At 38.5% G+C, this 14,990-nt stretch overlaps 3 protein-coding genes across 3 annotated transcripts; all 3 read right to left on the bottom strand.

The window, feature by feature from the left end:
- Positions 1-4,390: 4,390 nt before the first annotated feature.
- On the bottom strand, positions 4,391-6,613 carry LOC103579927 (uncharacterized). Its single transcript, XM_014439614.2, has one exon. It carries the CDS (start codon positions 6,611-6,613, stop codon positions 4,391-4,393), a length of 2,223 nt encoding a protein of 740 aa, XP_014295100.1.
- Positions 6,614-6,802: 189 nt separating this feature from the next.
- LOC103579932 (uncharacterized) lies at positions 6,803-7,447 on the bottom strand. The gene has a single exon (XM_008561498.1). The coding sequence runs from the start codon at positions 7,445-7,447 to the stop codon at positions 6,803-6,805; it is 645 nt and encodes a 214-aa protein (XP_008559720.1).
- A 57-nt stretch (positions 7,448-7,504) lies between these two features.
- LOC103579933 (uncharacterized) lies at positions 7,505-8,110 on the bottom strand. The gene has a single exon (XM_008561499.1). It carries the CDS (start codon positions 8,108-8,110, stop codon positions 7,505-7,507), a length of 606 nt encoding a protein of 201 aa, XP_008559721.1.
- Positions 8,111-14,990: the final 6,880 nt, after the last annotated feature.

The raw sequence follows: 14,990 nt of genomic DNA, 5'->3' as shown, positions 1-14,990 counted from the left end.
GATAAAGTAGCTGCGCGATTTTTAAGGTTGATTGAGTTAATGAGCTCACGAGTAGTAGCCACGTAATAATCTTGCTCAATCTTATCTAACTCTTCATTTTTAGCGGTTTCGTCTGCTTTGGTTTTCACGAGCTCTTGTGGTTCATCGTGTGTAGAAATTAATCCTTTGAAATGCTCTTCTAAGCCTGGAAGTCGGGCTTTTAGTAGCTCAGAATTAGGTGAGCTTCGTGATTTTTCAAGAAAACTAAGATGTTTCGTGATTCGAGTCTTTACGTCCCCACGTTTACATCTGAGCGTTTTGAGAGCTACTGTGGATGCCAATGAAAGCAGGTATAATCGGCATAGTAAGGGATAGCGATAGGAATTGACGAGTACTTATGCGAACTAACCGAATGCACTGTTTGTAGTATGATGACTGCTTGGCTGCCCAATCCTTGGTATTAATATGGAATATGTAGATCAGCGTCTCAAGATTAAACTGCAATAACAAACTGCACTTCACTAACTTCTTAACTATGAACTGCACTCTTAATTGTTTGTTGATTAGACCACTGATCCGGCTCGAAGGACCAAATGTGTAGCTCACAAAATATGTTTGTTAGATCGCAAACTGCCCTTACTCTGCGTTTTACCGAAGAGTAGGTGGTTGGTGTATGATTTTATCTTTTATGAATAATTATTAAAAAAGTATTTTAATTTTTCCCCGTTTAATTTTATTTCACTTAGTTTACATTAATAATTGTGTTGAAGTTTTTGTGTTACAAATAAGAGAGGTGTATTTTAGATTCAGTTTCTCGTAACTCAATCCTACAATATTTTGCGTTGTACTGTTGTACCGAAAAATTTTACTAAGTCCGGTCAATTATAGCAAGGCTCTCTTAGCCCCAAAGAAAGTGTGGGGGGGGGGGGGTACCGGTAGGAATATACAAGTAAAATTTAGATCATCACAATTGGTGAAATTCAACAATAGGATGAGCTTAAACAAATTTACAAAATTTTAGTTTTAAAAAAAAAGGGATTATAAGGGTAGCCTAAGACGGATGGTAATAAAAATATTGTTAAACAGTAAATTCTGTAAACAAAAACTGCTTTAGGTATTCAACACATTTTGTATCAAAATTTCCCGCTAAAATTATTCAAGAGACACCATCTATCAAAAAACCAGCTCAAAATGGTAGATAAGAGCTCGAATGGTGGACACAAGCTCAAAATGGCGGACACGAGATCAAAGCGAGCTCACAATGATATCAGTTAGCATCGAAAACGGCCCTAGATAAGGCCAAAACAAACACACCAACAGCCGGTACATTATCATCGAACGGTATCTTACCACCTGCCGGTACAACATAACACGCCCATCTTGCCCCGTATCTAGAACCCGCTTTACTTTTCTACTCTTCCTAAATTTCACTAGCTTGCACTTAGATTAAATCGAAGGTGGCCATTGTACATTTATACTAAGGTTAAAGCCAATTTTTAAAGGTCAGTTTTTCAATCCGATATGCTTAATCTGCGATTCAAATACTGTTAATATACCTGTATATTTCTACATAAATGTACGAGCAATACTAAGTTAATCTCGAATTACTAAAATCTCGGATTAATAAACTGACTTTGAGTAAACATTATTGGAAACGAAAATATACATACGTAATAAACTATGAACTGATAAAAACTTACACAATTCGTTTAAAATTCGAGTTTTATAAATTCATTAAATTATCAAAAACGGCGCTAGCAAATATTTAGATATTTAAAAATGAAAACTCAAGTATTAAGCTTAAAGATTTCTCATGGAATTGGTAGAAAATAATGATAGATCAATAAACAAGTAGATAAATAACAGTTGCAATTTATATTTATCTATTATTATTAAATTTAAATACGATAAAGGTTAAACAGGCATATGAGATTGGTATAGAACACGGTTGACTTGCGCTGCCACGTTCACATACATATATAGACTTTGAAAATATAAAATAGTTGTAAAATTTACAGATTATTATCGTAGCATCAAATTATAATTAACGGAATTAAATTATAATGGGGAATACATAATTTATCTTGATTAAATACTATTTTTTTGAATTTTTTTACGCTATCTAAACTTTCAAGGCTATCAAATTATTGGAAGAAATAGTCAATGTAAAGTTCAAGGTCAAAAATTGAACCTCATTAAACAACCTTTCAGATTCTTCGTATGGAAATTTACTATTAGTTTTTATTTTAAAGTTATATGAAATTTAACAGTAAATAAAAACTGTTTTTTTCGAAAAATCTTTATAATTTCAAACAATCATAACTTCTAAACTAATCGACTGATTCAGCTCATCTTCGAACGTGATCAAGATAATCTTTGTTATGCTTTTTACGAAAATTGTCTATCAGTTTAAATTTTAAGGTTATAAGAACTTTAACAGTAATTAAAAACTGATTTCTTTGTCCGTTATTTACCAAATTTGATTTTTTTACTTGGCCATGATATATACTTGCTTGAAAATAATTGTACAGTAGGGTGTGCCAAAAAAATCGATATTTTTTTTTTACTCTCACACGAAAATATCATCCGGATATATCGAAATTGAAATTCTGTCCAAAGGACAGCTCTTAATTTCAATCTTAAGAGGTTTTCCGTGAAACTAAGATTTCCCATTTAAATAATATGGAAAAAAAGTTTTTTAACTATTTTCTCCTGCGAGCTGGAAAAAAATTTTTTTTTTGATAAAATGAATGCATAGATCTTTTTTAGCATTAACTTTTTGACAAAAAATTTCATTAAGTCAAATGTCAATCATCAATATTTAAGTTTCTACGGATCTTTAAAATTTTAATTTTCTAATATTTCGCGTTTTCTGCATTTTGCAGCTAAGCTATTGGAGATAGAACAAGAAGTGAAACGCCGATTTTTAGTTCGTTCAATGCCCTATTAAAAATTCGAGTACAGGTTCCTTGGGGTTGCCCCCGTCAGTGATCTCTGAGTCACTGGGATTACCAGTTGGTACTATTCCAGGGAGTGCCGGTCGATCATCGGTCGCGTGGACGATGATCGTTGGAGTAAGTGGGTGAGTTGGGGCATCTTCCTTGGAGCCTTCCACCCCGGTCGAGTCCTTGTCATCCATTTGATCTGATGAATTATTGTAAATTAGAGTTTGTAGATTATAAGAGCATGAGTATAGTCTGTGATCATTTTTACGCGGTTTCCACCATCCGATCCGGCTCGAAGGACCATAATGTAAAATATTGAACTTAAAATTACACTAAACATTTATTTTGCTGGATCGGGATGGTTAAAGAAAGTATAAATCACTGATTTGGTGTATTGTCCATATTTAATAAAAATAAATCACAGATAATAGCATTGAGTACATGATCTGAGCATGAGTGTAATTTACAATGCACAAAAGCACATAATTTAATTGTAATACATTATCAATAATTGAGTGTGAATGTTAGAGTCGAATATAATATAAAAGTTACTGAGTGTAGATTTCACAACCGATTTTAATTTTAACAAAGTTTATTATAAATCACGGCACCGTACACGTGGATTAATTAATTAGATAGAGCGCAGAATTGAGTGAATTAATAACAATTAATAGATCGCAATTGTCACAAAAATGTCGAGTAAGAATTATGCAAGTATAGTACATTGTATTTTACAACATGGTGATTGTAAGTTGAATCGAGCACACAGTTGTGATATCGACAAATCGAGAGCCGAGTCTTGACTCGAACTACTCAGCGAAATATTCTTTTGCATTCACAAATAAAATTTTGTATTTATTTTAAAGATTAATGACTGAATGACTGAATGATGACATCAGTAATAGCACTTGTCCTAGAGCACGAGTAAATAATTATATGATGAGTAATGATTTTTGATTGTAACTATCCGGTAAATTATTTGAGTATGCAAGGTCACGTGATATCGAGTATGTATATATAGATATAGCCGGCAGGTTAGTTCACCACGCGGTCAACACAATAAAAAAAAATGATCACAGAATTTATGTATTAAATTAATGGAATAATTAAAAATATAGTTTATAAAAAATACCTGATGAATCAGCGAATTGTAATTACTTTTATAAATTTGCGATGCACAAAATTTAGCACGATTAACTGAGTTTAGAATAAATGCTGTTAGCACGTGGTTCCTATAACATGTGTTGTAGAGTAATGGTTGTTGCTGCGTTGCTGGCTGTAGAGTTGAAAATCCGAGTATCAGAGGGCGCGTCGATAGCTGCACCTCTGGTATAGTAGAGTTTGGAATTATCAATGTTCTGGCGCGAACATCTGATAATTACGCAACATTCCGCCCGCCATCAGGAACAGAGTTGCTGATTAGAGCCTTGAGTAGTATTGATGAGTGATGCGTAGATGCTATTAAGTTAGGCATCTGGTTCTGGAGCACGTGGTAGAATTGCGAGCTTAGTAATTGGACGAGTGAGAGCACCAGTGGCTGTTTGAATGGTCACCACTCGAGTGAGATTATCCTTTCCAGGGTGGAGTGCGGTCACTTTAGCGAGTGGCCAGCGAGTTGGTGGAGTTCGTTCATCAGTAAGAAGGACGAGTGAGCCGAGTTTGATGTCATTGCGAGCATGATGCCACTTGGTAAGAGCCAGATGACGTTGGATGTAACTGGTGGACCAGTGTTTCCAGAAATGTTGAACACGTTGTTGGATGAATTGCCATCTCGAGAGTCGTGATACATCTGTATCCATGAGTGACGGTTCTGGGATGGCAATGAGTGGTCTCCCAATGAGAAAATGACCTGGAGTGAGCGTTGACAGATCTTGAGGATCGTCTGACAAGGCTTCCAATGGTCTCGAGTTTAGAATCCCCTTCACTTGCGTTAAAAAAGTCGTAAGTTCTTCAAACGTGAAGGCTGATTCTCCGAGTGTGCGAGTCAGGTGATTTTTCACTAATTTCACTGCGGCTTCCCATATACCACCCATATGGGGAGCAGTAGGCGGGTTGAAATGCCATGTAATTTGATGCACAGTGGCCCAATCGAGTAGAGCATTGGATTCTTGAGTACCTTGAGTGAAGAGCCGCTTGAGTTCTGAGTATGCGCCTTGGAAAGTCGTTCCACAGTCGCTGTAGAGTGCTGTACATACACCCCGACGATGAATAAATCGCCGGAGAGCTGCGATTAATCCAGGTGACGAGTAGTCGCTGACAAGGTCGATGTGCACTGCTGACCTGGTCAAGCAGACAAACACACAGATCCAGCCCTTGTATATCCTGGATCCGCGACCTTTCCACGATTTGATTGATACTGGACTAGCGTAATCGACTCCAGTGTGGGAAAATGGTGGCGCTGGAGTGACACGTTGAGCTGGGAGCTGTTCCATTAATTGCTGAGCCCGAACACCTCGATGACGAGCACAGACGAGACATTTGAGTATATGTGAACGTACTGGTTGACGTCCACCAATAATCCAGTATCGTAAGCGAGCGTGAACGAGTGTGAGTTGAGTACTACCATGCATGGTACGCTGATGGGCATCAGAGATGACGAGTCGAGTGAGAGCTGCATCACGAGGTAAGATTGCCGGATGCTTCTGTTGATCAGAGTCTGGAGCATTCTCCAGTCTCCCCCCTACTCGGATAATGCCATCGGTGTCTCGATAGGCAACTAACCGAGCAAACGGGTGATCCTTTGGCCATGATGCTCGGTTTTCGAGTAATTGGAGTTCCAGATGGAAGTGAGTACGTTGAGTTTCCTTGATGCAGAATTGGAGTGCTAGGTTGACTTCAGCTGACGTAAGTGGATGGGCTAGAGTTGAGTTTGGTAGGCGTTTGATTATATCGCGTACCCTCCCACAGATTGCTGTGACTCTGAGCATGCGCAACAGTGGGATTGGACGTTCCATGAGTGTCCAAGTTGAGGTGAGTGATTGAGCTGAAGCATAGAGTGATTTGACTGGACGTTCTTCCAGGTGAGTAATTGCATCATTCTGGATAGGACTGGATGGCCAGGACGGCGAGTTGTCAAGCAAGCATGATGGGCCAGACCACCATAGTTGATGAGTTTTAAGCTGACTAGTTGTCAAGCCTCGAGTTGCACAATCTGCTGGACTGTCAATGCCAGGGACAAACTTCCAGTGGCCATCTGGAATTAGTTCTTGAATGAATGACACCCTATTTCTGACAAAGTCTTTCCAGCGAGACGGGTGTGAGTGTATCCACGTGAGTGTGATTGAATCGGTCCAAAGGTATGTTGGCACTTGCGAGTAGTTGAGTGTTTTCTGGCAGTGGTTGACGAGTTTTGCCAACATGTGAGCCGCGGTGAGTTCCAAGCGTGGAATCGTTAGGGGTTTCAACGGTGCCACCTTGGTTTTGGAGCAAAGCAGCGTAACCTTTGCCCTCTGAGTGTGATCTCTTGGTAGGACCTTGATAAAAACTGCCGCTGCCATCGCCAATTGCGAGGCATCGGAGAATTCATGGATTTCTAGAGCCGAGTTCGTGGACGAGTGGACCCATCTGGGAATTTTGATGATGTCAATCATGTTGAGTTGAGTCTTGAATGAAATCCATTTCTGACGTAGATCTGCAGACAATGGAGTGTCCCAGCCGAGTTTGACAAGCCAAAGCTCCTGCATGAACATTTTGGCTTGAATTGTGAGTGGAGATAAAAAACCCAGTGGATCAAAGATCTGAGCAATCTCTGATAAAATTGCACGCTTTGTGCATGGTTGAGTTGAGCATGGTGGTGAGTGTTTAAACGAGAAGTGATCCTTATGTGGAGACCAGTACATTCCAAGAATTTTGGTACTGACTTCTGGATCTTCAATCTTTTATTGTGTAATCGCTTCCGCACGATTGAGCTGAAGTAATTTGCGATGATTGCTTGCCCATTTAGCGAGTGGGAAGCCGCCCGCTATGCACAGACCTTCGATGTCATCTGCAACTGCTTGCAGTGACTCGAGAGTATCTGCACCGCCGAAAATGTCGTCGACATACCGTCCTTTGGTGAGTGGATCGATTGCGAGTGGGAACCGATGTCCCTCATCTTCGACTAATTGGAGTAAAGATCGAACCGCAAGAAACGGAGCCGATTTTGTCCCATAAGTAACTGTAGCAAGTTTGAAGGGACTGATGTTTCCTTCCTCATCAAACCAGAGTATTTGTTGAAGATTTTGATCTTGTTCGTGGACCAAAATTTGTCGATTCATTTTGGTAACATCTGTGATAAAGATGAACCGGTGTTGTCTTGAGCTGATGAGTACGTCGAAGATGTTGACGAGTAAGTTTGGCCCGGTATGCATGATGTTGTTGAGTGAGAGTCCAGAACTGGTTGGTTTTGAGCCGTTGAAGACCACACGGATCTTGAAATTGTTGTTGTCTTCTTTTAGTACCCCGTGGTGAGGTAGGAAGTATTGAGGAGATGATGACGATGATGTCGCAGGCACCATGTGCCTAAGTTCGATATACTCTGCCATGAAGTTCATGTAGAGTGTTTTGAGCCGAGCATCATTGTCATGACGTCGCATGAGATGTTACAAACAGCGATGTGCTGCTGTGTATGAGTTCCCCAGTTGTTGTGGGTCTGATAGTAGTGGCAGTCTGACAATGTATCTGCCAGAACTGTCTCGAGTGTGAGTATCCCGAAAGTGAGCTTCACAAGCCTCTTCCTCGAAGGTTAATGAGCGTGATTGAGTTGAACTGACTTCTTCTTGGAGCCAGAACCGAGTTAGTAGGTTTTGGAGATCTTGATCATGATGATTGGAGACAGCGTGATGAATTGTAAGTGATTTGATGAGCCGAGTTTGGACTGGACCAATGATAATCCATCCAAATATTGTGTTTTGAGCGAGTAATCCAGGAGATTCACTTTTGATGATCTCGCCAGTGACGACTTGGCCGTAATAATCGGCTCCAATGATGATATCCATTGGACCTGGAATTGTGAAATCTGGATCTGCGACTGGTAGATTGACGAACTGATGTAAGTCGGCATCTGCGACTTGGTCAGATGGTAATTGAGCCATTAAACCACTTATGATATGAGCCTTTATTGTAAGTGATTGATCCGAGTGGCATGAACGTAAGGTTATGTTCACCCATCCCCTGGTACGGCCAGCCTTGGCTGCACCGATCCCCATGACAGAGATGTAGGATCGAGCACGAGTTAAATTTAATGATTTTACCATTGACTCTGAAACAAAGGATATCTTAGAACCGGTATCTAGAAGAATGCGAATTGGATGAGTACTTAACTTGGTCACGACGTAGACTCGACAAGTTGCGAGTAACGTTGAGTAATGTTGAGCGTGAGTACAACCAGTTGTTGAGTTCTGAGTGGGCGAGTGGCGAGTACGAGTGCTGCGGTTATGAGTATTCTGAGCTTGAGTGTGGGCAAGAGTGTTGCTCGAGTGCGATGAGCTTGGAGTAAGCGAGTGCCGGTGAGTGCCGAGTGCTTGAGTGTCGTGCGGAAGCGCAAAATCTTATTGAGTTGGAGCTGGAGCACTTTGAGGCTGAGTATTGGTGATTCCTGGATGAATCATAGAGTGATGTTAGTGTTAGCACAGCCTACACCTGAATTTCGAGTTGCATGACTCGACTCGGTGATGTCCAAGACAGTTCGGACACAATCTGGCCTGGATCACCAGCTGAGTTCGTTGTTGTGGAGTCATTTTGCCGAACTGATCACACCTGACCACGTAGTGATCACCTTGGCACATATCACAAGGATATTGAGCCTTGGTCATCTTTTCTTGACCTCCTGGTGGTGTTGGAGTCTCCGATGCCTTCTGTTTGGTTGGAGTAGCTAGGTGTGCATGGGCAATGCTCTTGGTAGCTTTGGAGTATGAGTGCGAGTTCGAGTTGCTGGGTTTTTGCTGATCACCAGCATTGGTGGTACTCTCCTCGTACCTTTCTTGAGCACGAGCACGTTCCGTCAGGAATTGACGGAGCTGGTTGAGTTTCGGGAATTCTACAGAAGCTCCCAGTGATAATTCCCAAGCTTCGTGAGTGGAGCGATCGAGTTTGGAGATGATGATGTGAGTGAGGAGATGACAGTCACCATCTTGGAGATTCACCTTCTGAGCACGGAGTGCGTTAATTGCTTCGTGAGTCTGGTCAATGAGTGAGTAGAGCTGCTTTGATGAGCGTGATGTGAGTGCAGGAAGGTTGACCAGTTTGTCGAGTTGAGCTCCGATAAGTAATCGAGGTACGTCCTACCTTTTGCACAAGGCACCCCATGCGAGTGCGAAGCTCTCGTTACACATGGGAGTGTTGGTGATCGCTTGAGCCGCTTGACCTGTAAGGTACGTCTTCAGGTAATGTAGACGTTCGATGTCCTCCAGGCCAGCACGCTTGATCACTACGGAGTTGAACATGTCCCTGAATTCTGGCCACTTGGCGTAGTCACCAGAAAATGGAGTGATGTTGAGTGGAGCTAGAGTCACACTGCTGTGGACTCGTTGAGTCGAGTTCTAAGCTTGAGCGGGTTGAGCTGGAGTATCGAGTGTGAGTATAAGTGTTGTAAGGCGAGTGCGAGCTCCCAGATATGACCGGTATGCTACATCAAAGATCCCATCTTTGATGTACGAGTGTTGGAGAAGTTCCTCCGTCGAGTTGAATCCCAGATAGTCGTGGACTATGGAGAATTGCTGCCACTCCTGGGTGAGTACGTCGAGTCGAGCCTTGAGTGCGGCAGCACCCTCAGCTGTTGTGAGTGATGCTGGTAGAGCTTCCGTGTCAGAGATCAAGGTCAATCTGGATAACTGACTGTTGATCTTGAGCTCGAGTTCACAACTTTTGGTGGACTTCTTGCGAGTCCGCTTCCTAGCATCTTGAGTGTCGAGTGCAGGTTCCTTGGGGTTGCCCCCGTCAGTGATCTCTGAGTCACTGGGATTACCAGTTGGTACTATTCCAGGGAGTGCCGGTCGATCATCGGTCGCGTGGACGATGATCGTTGGAGTAAGTGGGTGAGTTGGGGCATCTTCCTTGGAGCCTTCCACCCCGGTTGAGTCCTTGTCATCCATTTGATCTGATGAATTATTGTAAATTAGAGTTTGTAGATTATAAGAGCATGAGTATAGTCTGTGATCATTTTTACGCGGTTTCCACCATCCGATCCGGCTCGAAGGACCATAATGTAAAATATTGAACTTAAAATTACACTAAACATTTATTTTGCTGGATCGGGATGGTTAAAGAAAGTATAAATCACTGATTTGGTGTATTGTCCATATTTAATAAAAATAAATCACAGATAATAGCATTGAGTACATGATCTGAGCATGAGTGTAATTTACAATGCACAAAAGCACATAATTTAATTGTAATACATTATCAATAATTGAGTGTGAATGTTAGAGTCGAATATAATATAAAAGTTACTGAGTGTAGATTTCACAACCGATTTTAATTTTAACAAAGTTTATTATAAATCACGGCACCGTACACGTGGATTAATTAATTAGATAGAGCGCAGAATTGAGTGAATTAATAACAATTAATAGATCGCAATTGTCACAAAAATGTCGAGTAAGAATTATGCAAGTATAGTACATTGTATTTTACAACATGGTGATTGTAAGTTGAATCGAGCACACAGTTGTGATATCGACAAATCGAGAGCCGAGTCTTGACTCGAACTACTCAGCGAAATATTCTTTTGCATTCACAAATAAAATTTTGTATTTATTTTAAAGATTAATGACTGAATGACTGAATGATGACATCAGTAATAGCACTTGTCCTAGAGCACGAGTAAATAATTATATGATGAGTAATGATGTTTGATTGTAATTATCCGGTAAATTATTTGAGTATGCAAGGTCACGTGATATCGAGTATGTATATATAGATATAGCCGGCAGGTTAGTTCACCACGCGGTCAACACAACAAAAAAAAAATCGGTCTGTTGGTTGACCCTGCGGGCCAGCCCCAAAACTTCCCGCTGTTTTCGACCTCAAAGAGCTCGAAAAAATAAGTGTAGATATATTTTCGAGCTCTTCGAGCTCGAAAATGCTATCACATGCAATTGTTTTTTTACGATCTTTTCAAGCTCTAACAAGTTACCTGTTATGCTGAAGTTTGAAAATTTAAGAATCGAAAATCATCAATGAAGCGGTTTTTAAAATTTAGTTCCTGATTTTGTTCAGTAAAATAAGTGTATTGAGGCAGAAATCAATGTCGGGGATCAAAATCAAGATTTAAATAAATTTTGACTCATGTAAGAAACAATAAAATATGAAATATCCGATAAAAATATTAAAAACTACGTTTTATCGATTTTTTTGTTGATAATATGATTTAAACTTTTAAATTTAAATTCTGATTTATCCGGAAAAAATAACGTAAAATGTTATTTTTTTAACTTTTCAACGCCGATATCTTTCGAACTAATCAATCGATTTCGATAGTTGACGTGGCAATCGACGCGTTTTATTGAGTTCTAGAGCTGATTAAAATTTGAAATCGATCGCGTCAGTCGTTTCGAAAATATTTAGAAAAAACCTTTTTTCACCATTTCTTTCTCCCGCGATAACTCTCGAACGAATTATCCGATTTTGATGTTTGAGGTGGCAATCGACGCGTTTTATTGAGTACTAGAGCTGATTAGATTTTGAAGTCGATCGTATAAGTCGTTTCTGAGAAATCAATAAAAAATTAAAAAAAAAATTTTTTTTGTTTTCGTAATTCGCCAATATTTTCGAGTCTATTCGATCAAATAATCTGAAATTTTTAGGAAAGTTGAAGGCCAACAAGCTCTTTCGATTGTTACCTCAACCATCCAAATCGATTCATTAGTTCAAAAGTTACAAAGAGTTTACATACATACACACACACACACACACACACACACACACACACACACACACACACACACACACACTCGGACATCATTCTGAAAATAGTCAGAATAGCTTCCTAGGACCTCAAAACGTCGACATCTGATAAAAACTCGATTTTCGAAAATCGAGGTGAAAACAATAACTTCCCGAAATTTTTGAAAATCGTCGATTTTCTTAGCGGGAAGTTAAAAAAATGATCACAGAATTTATGTATTAAATTAATGGAATAATTAAAAATATAGTTTATAAAAAATACCTGATGAATCAGCGAATTGTAATTACTTTTATAAATTTGCGATGTACAAAATTTAGCACGATTAACTGAATTTAGAATAAATGCTGTTAGCACGTGGTTCCTATAACATGTGTTGTAGAGTAATGGTTGTTGCCGCGTTGCTGGCTGTAGAGTTGAAATTCCGAGTATCAGAGGGCGCGTCGATAGCTGCACCTTTGGTATAGTAGAGTTTGGAATTATCAATGTTCTGGCGCGAACATTTGATAATTACGCAACACTTTGGCAGGGTAAAATTTCATAGGGGTAAATAAAGTTTGATGTATAATAATTATAATATTTTTAGCGATTAATATAAATTCGAATAGTAATATCGTGATTTCAGTATTTTATAAATAATAATTATAAATCGAATGGTAAAATATACAGTTTCGTTAGATAAAATTATCATTTAAAACTATAAAAAAGACAAAGTAAATACTAAAAAAATTAAACTTTAAAGTTTAACAGCCAAAACTTGAATATCTATCGTTAATAAAAATATAAAGGATACAAAATAATACATTTAGTTAGAACGTTATTTTGTAAAGTCCTCTAACTAAGAAACTTTACCAGGAGTTGTTTTTAAATTTTAATATTAGTCAACAGTAAAATTTAATGATATAAACGGGAATAAATAAATTTTCACAGATATTTATTATTAAAGCAAATATTAAATATTCCCACTGAAATCAGTGAAGATTGACTATATGAAACTGTACATTATACCTCGTCAATTTGTCAAAGGTATGTGTCAGCCACAGCAAATTTTATTGTTTGATGCAGTAAAATTTCATGCACTACCGTCATCCATTTAAGTACGGAAATAACTTCCGATTCTCATACGCATGCTGTGGCCGAGCGCTCTAAGTGCCAGGGACTGGACTCTGTTCGCGAAAGATCGGCGGTTCGAGTCCGAAAGTCGGCTGAAATTTTTCTGATGATTTTTCATATAAAAATTTGAATAACTACATACTGTACCCGACTGAATCAGTGATTCATAATACAAACAAGGATGCAATCAATTAAATGCACAACAATGAGAAAAGAGACAATGGAAGAAGGGAGAAGGAGGGGGTGAAATCCGAAACCTGAATAGAACCTTGTACTACGAGAGCAAACGATAGAAGCCGGAAATAAATAATTCAAAATAAGAAAATATAAAATAGAACAAAAAAATATATATAGATATTTTTATTATTCGAAACAATCAAAATGAGGGTTTAGAAAAAAAATTATTACTACGGTAGTATAAGAAAAGGTAACGATCGACTATAAAATTATATACATCGAGTTAGAGATTTTCATTGTTTGAAATTTTAAAATTTATGGTTCAAGTTTTAACTTTTACTATCATCAGTCTAAAAAATATCATCTTGCCATTGAAACTATACAATTCAAAATAATAATTTTCACTATTTGAAACTGTAAAAACTATATCTTTACCCTATACTTTTTTTATTTAAGCATAAGTATATTTTTACAAATCACACATATATTTTAACTTTATACTTTATAATAAACAACAAAACCACACCCGGGCGCCGCATTACTATTCGAAACAATAAAAAGTATTGATAATTCAGGTGAATTTTAACATTTTTTTATTCGTGCATGTATAATATCTAAGATGAGTAAATAATAAATTATGTACTTTGATATATGACAATATATGCTCATATATAATCATATATAACCATGCATAGCTGTATATGGTAAAACTCAATAAATATATATGCTGATATCTGGCTATAAATATAGTCATATATGACCACGTATAGAATCACTGGAAAACCATATATGCCGATATAAGGCTATATTTGTTTTGGTCAAATCACATATATGTTACGTCCTGGTAGATGTTTTGGCGCTTGTGTAGTTGAGCGGTCGATTTAAATTGGACGTAATAAAAACTTACATATAATTATAAATAATAATTAAGTATGGGTTGAACAGCCACCATTTGGTGGTTGCAATAAACTGGTTGTTTGATTATATATATTATTTCATATATCTAAATCCGATTTATTCAATTATAAGGGTATAATTTTGAGTGATGTGAAAATATACAGTTGAATTAATTTATGAATTGTTAGTATACTCTTAACAATAACTTTGAGAGGGTGAGAACGAAGTTGAGGTTTTAATATTGAGCCTGACTGCTCTCGACGATTCTATGTTTCAGACTGCCTTCTCTTGATCGAGAAAAACTAGAGTCACTCTTATCAATACGCTTGGGCATCAGACCCACGCATCGATTCATATGGAGGGGTCAAAAAAAGTTATCTTAAACAAAATCGATGTTTGTGCAGATGAACGTCTCGAAGATTTACTCGAAGCGACAGCGCTTATTTATATTTGATAAAATATAGTGTTCAGTCACGAGCTTGATTAATTTAAATCAAGCTTCGTGCATTTCCGCTCGGCTCGGAAGAAGCCGAGCTCGCTACTGACTGAAGGTCAGAATAGTGCCGGGTCACTCGCTATTTGGGCCCGGCACATACAATTTCTAACTCAGGATCGTGTCAAGACGTCCTGAGAACCCGCTACAAGCTGACCAATCACAAAATTCGTTTTATATTGGTCAGCCTATGAGAGAGCTCGCTATCAACTGCTACCTTTTGGCGCGCTTTTAAGCCAATAGGAAAATTCGTTATATGCAGCAAGGCTGCCACGTCGACACCAAGCTTCTCGACGACTCAACAACGCTACCAATATTCATTCTACAACTATCTGTCTAACCGCTTCGCTCAGAGTTTCTACAACGTGTCTTTGCTACGTGCAACCTCGTGCTTGAACCGCTTCGCTTATTAATTCCTGTGTGATACTAAACTAAAACCGCTACGCTGAATTATCCTCAATATTTAGACAGTATATCAAGGCTGCTATTTATTGAGAATAAATAA

The sequence above is a fragment of the Microplitis demolitor genome, chromosome 6 (assembly GCF_026212275.2).
Source record: "Microplitis demolitor isolate Queensland-Clemson2020A chromosome 6, iyMicDemo2.1a, whole genome shotgun sequence".
NCBI lineage: Eukaryota > Metazoa > Arthropoda > Insecta > Hymenoptera > Braconidae > Microplitis > Microplitis demolitor.
Note: the sequence above shows the minus strand (reverse complement) of the source record. Positions and strands in the feature narration are given on the sequence as shown.